This window comes from Pongo abelii, chromosome 7 (assembly GCF_028885655.2).
Source record: "Pongo abelii isolate AG06213 chromosome 7, NHGRI_mPonAbe1-v2.0_pri, whole genome shotgun sequence".
In the NCBI taxonomy this organism is placed as follows: domain Eukaryota; kingdom Metazoa; phylum Chordata; class Mammalia; order Primates; family Hominidae; genus Pongo; species Pongo abelii.
Genome location: NC_071992.2, coordinates 30,911,608 through 30,923,974, shown reverse-complemented (window position 1 = coordinate 30,923,974; position 12,367 = coordinate 30,911,608). Strand labels below are relative to the sequence as shown.

The window sequence follows — 12,367 nt, the reverse complement described above, 5'->3', positions numbered from 1 at the left end:
CTTGCTAAGTAGTTTATGCATTTGTTCATTCAGCAAACACTGAGCTACTGTTTTATGTAAGGAAATACAAGGATGAATGAGCCGTAGTCTGTCTCCTTCCAAGAGCCTGAAGTTAGAGAAGCCCCTTTAGAGCCACAAAAGCAGATGAAGAGACAGTGCAGGGTGATGTAGATACCATCATGTGTGAGTGTCTGCGGATGACACAGCGAAGCCGGTGGGCGCTGCTCCCTGCAGTTGCAGGAGAATTCGATCATGCATGAGCAGAGACTTAGAAATGAATCGGTATTCACTAGGTGGAACACGATTCCACGGGGGTGGAGTGGCGTGAGGAAGGTTCTGGAAAAGCCGTCCATTGAGGGAATTCTGAATGGAAGAGCCATCCATTGAGGGAATTCTGAGTGGCCTAGTAGAGCAAGCAAGGCAAGGTGTGACCCCTTGGAGATTTTGTATGTCATGTCAAGGGGTTAATTTTATTCTTCTTGGCAAAGGGGTCTCCAAAACAGCTTTTATTCCAAGTTTTGAAATTCTGACCTCATCTCCCGTGTGTTCATGTGGAATGTGAAAGTCAGAGTTAAAACACAGTACAGTATGATGAGAGCAGTGACTGGCACCTTTTCCCTGAAATATTTCTAAGCCATTCTGTTGCCTGTAAGCTACTCATCTGTTCAGTTTCAGCAACGCTCAGTAGACAGCGTGATTGCAGGTTCAGCCAGCACTTGAGAACTTAGTCCTTTTCCATCTCTGTCACTCACTTACAGGGCAACGTGAATACATTTAACCATTAGGTAAATGCTTTCTGAGCCTCGGTTTCTGTAGTGTGAAATGTAGATAATTATACTCATATTCACTTGCCTCATGGGACTTCTCCTTAATATTTATAGCTGCAAAATACTTCACAGTCATTTTTATTAATAGTTACCAGATGTGTCATAAGGATTAATGAACTTATGATCTGAAATGTTTTGAGCCCCTGAAATAGGAGGTGACTGCCTGCTTAGGGGAGATGTAGAAGAGCATAAAGGTGCAAACAGACACACTTGAAAACTTCAGCTATTACATGTGAAGGACGATGGCACGGTTACGATTTCAGTATTCTTGATGGGTATATTTGGCATCCTTAAAAAGGTTGCTGAACTCATACCCAAGGCCTGTGCCAAAAGCCCCCTTCATGTGGTGTTAACACCCGTTCTATTTATGACCCCTTCCTCCTCTGAATCCTCTCTTTTTTTTTTTTTTTTTTTTTTCTGAAATGGAGTTTCACTATTGTTGGCCAGGCTGGAGTGATGCAATGGTACTATTTTGGCTCACTGCAACCTCCACCTCCCAGGTTCAAGCAATTCTCCTGCCTCAGCCTCCCAAGTAGCTGGGATTACAGGCATCTGCCACTATGCCCTGCTAATTTTTTTTTTTTTTTTTTTTTTTTTTGGATTTTTAGTAGAGACACGGTTTCACCATGTTGGACAGGCTGGTCCCAAACTCCTGACCTCAGGTGATCCTCCTGCCTCGGTCTTCCAAACTGCCGGGATTATAGGTGTGAACCACTGCGCCTGGCCTCCTCTCTGCTTTTGAAGCTTCCACTCCACTGTCACATTCCTTGATTTTAGTGATTTGCTCATGTGTTCCCCACCAATCAGGTTGCCCATCTGTTGAGAGCAAAGCCCATGCCTCTGATGTTGATGTTGCCCGAGGCACCTGGTGCCATGCCCCCCACATGGTAGGACCTGATGCAGTCTCTGTTGAGCTGAACTTTTTTATGTGGAGGGTGAGAACCAAAGTGGCAGTCAGTCCAGTCCCTGAGTCCATTTCAGCAAATATTTAATAAGCATCTATCTACTGGGTTTTTCTAATCACACTGGGTCCTGAAGGAAAGTGTAACTTGTTTGCATGTTCTATTTCAGACGGCAGGAATCATGTGATTTTAGAAAAGGTTTCATGTTAGGCGCTTAACATCCCATCCTTGGGGTATTAGCATTTTTAGGCTTTAAGGGGAATAAAATTCACCTTAGTGGAAACAGTTGTTCCCTAATCTTGTCCACTTTAGGTAAGATGTAGCTGAAGAATGCAGGTATTTTGGAGTTTGAGAAATGTTTTTTCTCCTTTTGTCATGAGATATACCCTTGAACACCTTCCCATTTGTGGGGACGTTAAATACTATAGGCAGAAAAATGAAGATACGAGCCCTGGCATGCGAGGACTGCCTGGCAGTGTGGGACGCGCGCTTGAGCCTCACTTTCTTCTCTGGGAGGTAGCAGTAGGCAGGGCCATGGAGAGCAGCAGCGGGGACAGAAGGAGCTGAGTGCTGGGAGGGGCGCAGAGGGGAGACTGTTCTGGTCAAGGAATTGAGGTGGAGGCCGAAGGTCTTGTTCTTCAGGCCTTGTCATGTGCAGTGGCCTAACTGCCACCAGGGGACCCTCCCTCATTCTGTCCCATTGGCTGCTCACATAGTGTTTAATGCACCCTGGTCCTAGCTGTCCCTGGCCTCAGACCACCCCAGGAACTCCCCAGTGTTTGCAGGGTAAAGTACACATTCCTTTTGTTCATTTCCTTGGTCCTTCCACCTTAGTTTCTTTTTTTCTTCTATGACACGGGGTCTTGCTTTGTTGCCCAGGCTGGAGTGTGGTGGTGTGATCATAGCTCACTGCAGCCTCAAACTCCTGGGCTTAAGTGATCCTCCTGCCTCAGCCTCCTGAGGAGCTGGGACTGCAGGTGTGCACCACCACATCTGGCTCCAGTCCTTCCAGGTCTTTAAGCCTGATTGCTGCGTTTCCTCTCGAGTTCTCTCTACTGTGTCTTTTCTCAAATCCTGCCAGTGCCCCCTTACCTTCTGTGGAATCAATTCCCTCTTATACTTTTCTTCCAAAAGCAGCCCCAAGGCACGAGTGGTCATAGTGGTGCCCTTAGGTGAAGCAAGGCTATTCCATGCTTGTAAATATGGTGAGCACCCTGCTGAGCGGGCTGGCTTCTTTGGGACTCTTCTTCCTACGGCTGGAGTCCAGGCTCCCCAGTAGGAAGGAAGGCCTGGGCAGTCCGGCTGCACGCCTGCAGGCTCTGTCTAGAAGACCTGACTCCATCGAGACCTCAGGTGCCCAGACGCACAAGAGCCAAAGCACCAGGACTCCCGAGGGCTGGGAGAAGGGCGATGGGAGAGGTGGAGTCCACATCTCTGGGCAGTTGAAGTTCAGTAACCGAGCAGCCACCAGCTGTGCCCTGTGGACCCAACAAGGAAGAAGCCCTACCTGCAGCTGTCCTGGCAGAATGGAGCCCTCGTGAGAGCCCAGCATGGGAGGCCAGGCCTGGTTCCTGCAGTTGGGTAGGGAGAGGGTGAGGAGCAGAAGTGGCGTGTTCCCAGCTTCTTCCGGGATGAGCACATCTGCTCGGCTGCTTCTGTGTCCCACAGCCACTCCGCAGCAACAGAAGGATGCTCTGGTTCCTTCTCTCCCCCGCCTTCCCTTTTCCTGACTCTGATGATTCTTTCCTTCTCTCTTTAATGTTCCCTGGCCCACGTGTCCACAAGTAACCAGGCCCTTTCCTGTGGTTCTTATCTCCTCCGCCTGCTCTGTCACTGGAGTTGCATTACTGATCTGCCTCTTTGGACTTTAAATATTCTTCCGGTCATGTTGTGTCCCCGCCCGGTCAGTCTCTCTGGCCTTCAGCTGTCTTCTTGCTTTGCTCAGGACTCAGTGGGGACCCCCTTCCTCTCCTGAGTAGGGTTAGTTTCCGATGCCCAGGGCCTTCTGCAGACCTGTGCCTGCCATCTTGGGCTCTGGATTTGTGCTCCAGCCAGCCTGGCCTCCTTCCTGCTCCCCTCCTGTGACTACACTCCTTCCTCTCCCCAGCCATCAGAGCCTGGCATGGCTTTCACCTCCTGCCGGAGGTCTTTCTATATCTTTCCTGTCTCATAATGCTTGTCTGTGCAGGCCCAGTCCTCGGTTCACATGTGCATATGTAATTGGAGGGAGGGAGCGTCGTGTGTGTAAGTGCACCACGTGTGTTGGTGATCTTGGCATGCGGCCTGTTTCCCTGGCTGGGGGAGGAGCCCCTTGCTGGGTCCCTTGTTCCTTGGAGGGTGTAGAGCCCCTCACATTTGCACACCTGATGGGCCGATTGCCCTCGGGCAGGTCTTGGCCCTCCAGCCTATGCAGCAGAAGCCTTTCTGCTACCCCTGTTCTGTCCTCTCGACCCCTGACCTGCATACTTGCCTCCTCAGCCCGTGCCCCGCATCATGGTGCAGTCAGCCAGCCCGGACGTCAGGGTGACCAGGATGGAGGAGGTGAGTCTGTTGGGCCACGGGTGGCCACCCCACTTACAGCGAGCGGGTGGCCCTGATGCTGAAACTGTTGAGTCCACACCCACAGTTTTTGATGTTAGCATTCCTGTTTTGGTAATTAGTTATAATATAGGTCACTGCCTTCTCCCTATTTTCCTTGTTATACTTTTCTATTTTCAACTTGTTAATCATATGATTGCTAAACTTTTAGGTGCTTGACTGCTAATGTAGTCTGCTGCCTTAATAGCCCACAGCTAGGCAGAGGAGATTTCTATAAACAGAACAATCTCCTTCTTCTAAATGTTTGCTTAATTCTCAGTTTTAAATTTCATTCTGATTCATGATATCAGCGTGAAAAGACGAATGCTAAGCTGTGGAGAAAATAGTCTCTTATGATCTCCCACAGATCAACAGCACTTCTAATCTTATGAATAGCAAATCTATTTTCTCCCACTGCGCTTTCATTCTCTTAGGAAATGCTGTATCTTCTTAGGAAAATTTTCTTTATTAAAACAACAGCAACAGAGGCACAATAATTAGAAAGAATATTCAGATCTCCATGAATTCGCTTCTATCTGAATGACCTTTTACCCCAGTGCACACTGGGCATTCACGAATTTGCTGTGGCTGGGATCGGGGTGCCCCCTCCCCTGGGAGTGGTGCTGGTCTCTTCGCTGAGGCAGGTTTGAGTGTCCCCAGTCAGCAGGATGGTCAGAGCAGGCCCCTTGCCAGTGAAGGCAGCAGCTTCTGTAGCTCATCATGGTGGTTTTCCAAGCTTGGGCTTTCGCAGAAGTCTCCAGAAATGTCTCCTTCAGTGGCAAGGGTATAATCCAGAGATGGCATCTGGGTTTCAACTCACAAATCAACTCTAGTCGAGTGGGGACGGGGCCTGGGGTGCCACCATCCTGCTCCCTGCTTTGTTGACACTGCAACTCTGCCCCCAATTCCTGCCTTTTCGCTTAGTGCAGCCTTGGATAAGGGCTTTCCCCTCTGGAGGCCTGCTGTAGAATAATGCGATGATCCTTCCAGCCCAGCCCAAGCCAGTGACTTACATGGAAGCCAACGGGATGATGATACTTGCAAATCTGAGGCATGCAGCTGGCCTCATCCTGGAACGGCCTGGCCTGGGGGAGTGCCAGTGGCTGGCCTCACCCGGGGTGGGGGCAGGGGGAACAGAAGCCATTTCAGGACCCTGGTTACCATTCAGATTCCTGGCTCTCATAGTTTTGCGTATTCTTCCCTGCTGGGTCAGTGATATTAAAACTAAAATAGAAGAGAATAAATAAAACATGGACAATGTGCAAAGGAAAAATGATTGAAGGATTGACTAATCTTTTAGAGTATTTATGCTGGTGACAGTTATTGATCTGTTGGATTGAGTAAATTTTGCAGCCTAGAGATTCATCACAAAAATGGGCTGTTAATCTCAAGAGGTGCCGTTAGTTTCATACCCTGAAAGTGTGGCTGGTGGGGAAAAGAGGGCCCCTGGAAACGGGAATATAAAGGACAGTTCCTGGGAAAACGCATGATTTATCAAGCTGCTGAGGTAAGCCAAGTAACTGTAAGAGACTTATAGATCTCAGCCACTTCCCCATTCAAATAAATCCCGTATTTCAAATGGAAAATGACCATTCCTGTAATATAAATAATTTTTCCGTAAATATCGGAAAACATATTTCTTCTGGATAGCAGTGCTCTCCACCCCACCAATCTCATTCCCTGTTCCTGCCTTCTCCTTTTCTCCGGTCACTGTGAATAGGAATAGAAAGATGATCTGGCAGTCTCTTCACATGGCCTCAGTTATAGATGAGAGAATACCCCAGAAACAATAGGATTTGGGCAAGCGGTGGCTGCTATCCCTCATGAGATGTGGGCGTTGCGTGTGTGTGTGTCCTCTGCCTGGGTGACTCAGACAGAGTGACCGACATGAGGAGAGCCGCTGGCCTCACTTGGTGGCTTCTCCCCGGGGGCTGCTTTCTGGCCTCTCTCCAGAGTCCGAGGCCCCCCCCCCAACCTCTGACATGGCACCTGCTTTCCATAGCAGCCAGAGCAGCAGCCTTGGAGAGAAAGGGCCACGGCCCACAGGGAGCCTTCGTCCCCCTCCTCGTCCCCCTCCTCATCCCTCTGCTGCCTTGCTCGGGGTGCCCAGCCAGGCTGCAGGCCCGTGGCTCCTTGTTGGTGCCTGAGCTGTCCAGGCTGTGCCGAGTGTGTTCCGGTCCTCCGATGAGATCATTGTTTAGGTTTTGCCGGACAGAAAAGTGCTCTTCTGGTCTCTTTAGTGACTCAGTCTCTTGGTGAGGTTGGGGGTGGGCAGGGGCTTTGTCTCCATGGGAGGAAATCTAACTAGCCCTAGCAGGATTTTAGTGTGCACCTACTGTGTGCTGCACTCTGTGGCGAGCGGCCTTGGTCTTTGCAGCGTGCTGGCCCTGCATGGCAGGCCCTGGATTCTATTCTGTATGAAAGGTAAAAAGTAGATGGGGCAGGGGCTGTGGCCATGGTCAGTGCTCTTGAGCCTGGGCACACAGCACAGGGCCTGTGGGGTGCACCGTCGGCCCCTCAACCTTTGTCACTTTGGAAGCCAGGGCCATGCAGTCCTAAGTGGCAGAACCAGTGTGGGAACCAGGGCCTGGCCGGGTCCCAGCCATGTTCTTTCTTTCTTTATTTTATGGAGATGGAGTCTCACTATGTTGCCCAGGCTGTTCTTGAACTCCTGGGCTCAAGCGATCTTCCGCCTTGCCCTCCATAAGCACTGGGGTTACAGGCTGAGCCACTGCCCCTGGCCTCATGCTCTTTTCCAAGTCAAAGCTGCCTGTTTGGTTCTTTTTCTGTTTTCTGTTCTCAGCCCCTGCTTCCCCCTGTCCTGCTGCAGGCTCAGCCGGAGATGGGCCCTGACGTGCTGGTGCAGACGATGGGGGCCCCGGCCTTGAAGATCTGCGACAAACCCGCCAAAGTGCCTTCCCCGCCGCCTGTCATAGCTGTCACAGCGGTCACCCCGGCTCCGGAGGCACAGGACGGGCCCCCCAGCCCCCTGAGTGAAGCCTCTAGCGGGTACTTCTCCCACAGCGTCTCCACCGCGACCCTGTCAGACGCCCTGGGCCCCGGCCTGGACGCTGCGGCCCCGCCCGGGTCCATGCCCACCGCCCCTGAGGCTGAGCCCGAGGCGCCCATCAGCCACCCCCCGCCGCCCACGGCCGTCCCCGCCGAGGAGCCCCCTGGCCCCCAGCAGCTCGTGAGTCCCGGCCGGGAGCGCCCCGACCTCGAGGCCCCGGCACCCGGCTCCCCCTTCCGCGTCCGGAGGGTGCGGGCCTCGGAGCTGCGCTCCTTCTCGCGCATGCTGGCCGGGGACCCCGGCTGCTCCCCGGGGGCCGAGGGGGATGCGCCGGCCGCGGGCGCCGGAGGACAGGCCCTGGCCTCTGATTCTGAGGAAGCTGACGAGGTCCCGGAGTGGCTCCGAGAGGGCGAGTTCGTCACCGTGGGCGCCCACAAAACGGGCGTGGTGAGATACGTGGGGCCCGCCGACTTCCAGGAGGGCACGTGGGTCGGCGTGGAGCTTGACCTGCCCTCAGGTGGGTACCGGGCACTCCGGGCTCCAGGGTGGTCCCGGCAGTCTGGGGAAGCAGGAGCGTGGCCGGCCTGGGAGGGGACAGGGACAGGGTCCGGGCAGGAGAGGAGGGGCCGGGAGGCAGCGGCTTGGCTGAAGCTGCAGGAGCGGCTGGGCCTGCAGGGGTGAGGCTGGGGGCAGGGTTAGTCCCTGGAGACCTCATGGAAGATTCCTGATGATTTTGGCTACAAAGATCCTGTACCCATCCCCGCCATCGCCATGGCTGTTCCTGCTTTTGTTCTGGTCTCCCCCGCCCTCTGCACGCCCTGGGCTCTGCTTTCTCATCCTTCACCTTAGAGCATCTCCCCTTCGCCGTTCCAGGAGGCTCTTCCTCACCCCATCCGGACACATCTCGCTGGCCTCTGACTCGCCCTCATTTGGCAGTTTTGCCAGTTTCCATTTCATAGATTCAGCAAAAGAACCATTCTCCCGCCACCCAGCCCAGGCCTGGGTCCAGATGGAGAAGGGTCTGTTCCCCCACGGGGCAGGCCATTTGTGCCTTAGTGGCTGGCCTGCACCTGCGCTTCCACAAGGCACTCCCCAGGGCCTGTCACCTCCTACCTGAGGCTGCAGGACTGGGGCTGTGCATCCTTGGTCACCACTGCTCACTGTCCTGGGAGGCGGTCACCCCAGGCCCTGGCCACATTCATTTAGCCAGTCCCTGCCAGACAATGGCCAGTGTCTGAGTGCTGGCTGTGTAGGGCCTGTGCCAGGGGTTGGCAGTGTGGGCACATGGCCTCTGCAGAGGTAAGAGAGGTGCAGGGGGGCGTCTGCAGCTGGGCTGCCCTCCATGTCACCCTCTCCTTCCCCCGCAGGTAAGAATGACGGTTCCATCGGCGGGAAGCAGTACTTCAGGTGTAACCCTGGCTACGGGCTGCTGGTCAGGCCCAGCCGGGTCCGCAGGGCCACGGGCCCCGTGCGGCGGCGCAGCACAGGACTCCGGCTGGGTGCCCCCGAGGCCCGCCGGAGTGCCACCCTCTCGGGCTCTGCCACCAACCTGGCCTCGCTGACAGCTGCCCTGGCCAAAGCCGACAGGAGCCACAAGAACCCTGAGAACCGGAAATCCTGGGCCAGCTGAGCCACTGCCTTAGGGCGAACTCTTCTGGGGGTGCCCGGCCCCTTTTGAGCCCTGCCAGTGACAGCCCTGGGGAGCCAGGAGCCCAGTGGCCCCATCCCCAGGGGCAGGGCAATGAATGCTTTTTGCACGACACAGGGCTGGTGACCTCCCTGGGCCTCTGGAAGCTTTGTTTCTTCTGTACCCGGGTAAAGTGGGGGCCTCAACTGTGCCGCCTCAGGTGGATGGAAGGTTCTGGGTGCCCGCAGGGGCTGGGGGATGCTAGGACTGAGGCCCTGGGTGGTGCAGCGCCTGGTCATCTCACTGTGTGCCTGTGCCTGGGGCCTTATGTTGCTCTTTCTATCATTTCCATTCTGGTGGCCCCACTAATGTCTTAACCTAAACCATAATTGTAACCAGTGCCTTTCCTCCCTACTGGAGGGCAAGCCCCCCCACCCACCCAGGATGTCCTGGCTCACTCCGCAAGCCCCCCAGCCTCCCACCCTGGTCCCAGGTTCCACAAGTGCCTCTGGGGGGCCCTGGGCTCTGGCAGATGGTCCTGGTGCCCCAGACGGGGGCCGAGGGCCTGAGCCCCCCCATCTCTCCTCTGCCAGGGTTTCTTAGCAGTTTCTCTGTGGGTGTCTTGGCATCTTTACACCTGGAAAGTCTCTTATGTTTGCCGTTTATTCCCTTCACAGAAGGCTTGGAATGTATTTATTTATATTTATTTTTTCAAAATCCGAAATCATTTGCGAGCTGCAATCGTCGTCTGCCTGTGTGTGGGGGCCCAGGGCCTGCCTTGCACGTTGCAGCCTCTCTGGCCATTGCAGAGCTGCTGGCCTCCTGCCCAGGTGGAGGGTCGTGGGGACGGCAGAGGATAAAGCCCCCTCCTCACATCCCTCTATTGCGGATCCACAGTGGCCTTACTCTTAACTTGGATGAGAGCAAAAACCTGGGAGAATGATGTGCTTCTGTAGTCGGTGACAAAGGAAGAGGCATTGCTATTTTATTTGGTGCACTTTTGGTTTCTAGGAAGGTCTTTGGGTCATTTTAACTTCTTGGCAACTCCCAGACTCTGAGAGTGTGGGGCTGGGGCCTGGCGGCCGGGCTGGTGCAGGGAGTGTGCTGGTTTGTCTCCAGACCCTCTCAGCAGCCACGCCCCCAGGCCCACCGTGCATGGTGCAGGCGGGACAGCCGGAAGCTTCCGGGGTGGCCTCCACCTCCTTGCTGGGGCACTTCTGCTCCCGGAGCCTTTGGTGCCAGGTTTGTGGGATAGGGGTTAGCATCTATGTGTGGAAGGCCACCAATCTAGGGACAGGAGTCCTGGGTCAAGATTCACACAGCCACTCTTGGAGCTGGTTTCTAGTTCTCACGTTTAGTCAACACCTAGAAAGCGCTGCGGAAGGCTCTGGTTCTCTGGGGACTTAAAGCCGCCAACGGAGTAGTCTCCATGGGGGGCCTGTCCCAGCCCTGGCTGTGAGGACGGGTTGTCTTTCTCTCCCCAGTTGGCGAGGGACACGAAGGCTGAGGCCGGGCTGGCAGAGGGCCTGGCCCCTTGGGGGAGGTGCTCCTCCAGGGCTCTCCCTGTCCTTAGCCGGTTTTGAGGGAACCCTGTGGCACCTGTCCCTGGATGAAGAGCTGTCCCCTCTGCCTTGCCCTTTAACTCAACCCGCTTCCCAGCACAGCGGCTTTCTTTTTAAAACCTGTTTCACTGAGAAGTTTGTTTTTGGGTCCGCTGGTGTCACTGTGGCCTGGGTGACAGGCCAGCACTGCTCTTTGCCTGAGGGGGAACGCCTGGGCCGTGTAGTGGGGACGCTCTGGGAATGGTGGCGGACGGGCAGTGTGGGTGGGACCTGGCACTTTGTGGTGGCTGAGCCATCCACCCAGCAGCGGCCTCCTGTAGCACCGTCTCGGGAAAGTCCTGGGGGACATGTGTGTCGTGCTTTTTACCATCGGTTTGACTTACAGTGGAGTAGAACGAGCCAGAGTTCCTGACTTGAGCAGGTGGATTTGGGCCCAGGCCCTGTTCACTCTTGCTTCTCGGTGCGGACTAATGTCAGCTTGTGGCTGGGAAAGAGGGACGTGCAGTGACATGGTCACCAAGGCAGTGAGCCCCGCCGACCCCGGGCCAGCACTTGGCAGGCAGGAGGTGCGGTCTCGAGAGTGGCAGGCCAGGGCGGGCTGGCCTCCATCTTCTATCTTCTTTTCTTGCCTCCCTGAGCAGCAGACTCACCTCCAAGAGCGCCTGTCCGCCCACCCGCCTTAGGACTCCCGATGCGCTCCTGGAAGGCCCCAGGAGTGGCACCTTAGTGTGGGTCGGCCTGCAGATGGCACCCAAGGCCGGGAAGGGCAGTAACTGCACACGCGGCGCTGTCAGAGACGCGGGTGGGGGATGCTTCTGGGGGCCCTGCCTCCCCATTGTGTGCCCAGAACATCCCTGGCCCCACCCCGCCACTTCCCTTGGGCCCTTATGAAGGACTGAGGCTCCAGGGTGAGAAGGCTTACTTCTGCCCCAGGCACTGCGTCCGGCAGCAGAGGGGACAGGGGGCAGGTGTGTGACTGGGTTCCTGAGTACCCAGGCCTGACCAGAGGGAGCGGGAGGGCAGAGGTGAGGGGGAAGGCATTTCTGGGCCCACCAAGGTTCAACAAGAGAACGGAGCTGGGAATGTGACTGCTGGAGCCTGAGAGGTGGAGGAGTTCAGATCCCCTGTTACTTCCTAGCATTTTCTCCTCTTGCCTTAAAAGTTCCCTGTATGTGAAACAGGAAGTCCTGAGTGTTTGTTGGTGGCTATGCGCACACACACAAGACGGGAGTCACCCTGTGCTTCCTGCCCAAGATACTGACCCATTGAACCCCAAAGCATCTTTCCGCAAAGTCCGTGGTGCCTTCCTGGTGGGCTGCAGACACTAATGGTGTTGGGGGGGAGGGGGGTCTTGGAACAGCTTCTCTATGTGTGGATTCGTGTAAATGCGAAGAGTTCACATATAAAGAAGTGACTTTGATTCCGTGATTATATTGATTTGGTACACAGTAAATGGGAGTTTAAAAAATCCAAAGACTCTAATGACTTGTAAAGACTCTAATGATTTGTATCATGTAATGAACTAAACCACCTGTAATTTTGTACCATATATGTCTTTCCATCAAATGACCAACAGCTTCTCAATAAAACCAGATGATTTCTCACCTGCATCATGTCTGAGGCCAGTCTTGTTGCTTCTCCTTCCCCTGACCCCCACATAGGGTTTTGGGGCTCCTGGCAGGCCATCCTGTCATGGTGTGGCCTTGTTCTCAGCAAAGGTGGTGGGGGGGCTTTTGCAGACTGAGACTGGGAGGAGGAGGATCGGGGAACAGCAGCAGGCCGTGCTCGCCTCCCCAGCCCATGGACTCCAGAGGCTGAACTCTTCATGATTTGGACTTAAGAGCCCAGGGAGGCCCCCCCGG

The 12,367-nt window shown here is 54.8% G+C and overlaps 1 protein-coding gene across 3 annotated transcripts in view; it reads left to right on the top strand.

Annotated features, from left to right (window-relative positions):
- Positions 1-12,115, top strand: part of KIF13B (kinesin family member 13B) — a 199,193-nt gene extending 187,078 nt beyond the window's left edge. Inside the window, exons 38-40 of one of the 3 annotated variants that reach the window (XM_054560929.2) lie at positions 4,208-4,270; positions 7,110-7,833; positions 8,684-12,115. In XM_054560929.2, coding sequence (XP_054416904.2) covers positions 4,208-4,270; positions 7,110-7,833; positions 8,684-8,946 — 1,050 coding nt within the window. In that variant the 3' untranslated portion in view covers positions 8,947-12,115. 3 annotated transcript variants of the gene reach the window in all.
- Positions 12,116-12,367: the final 252 nt, after the last annotated feature.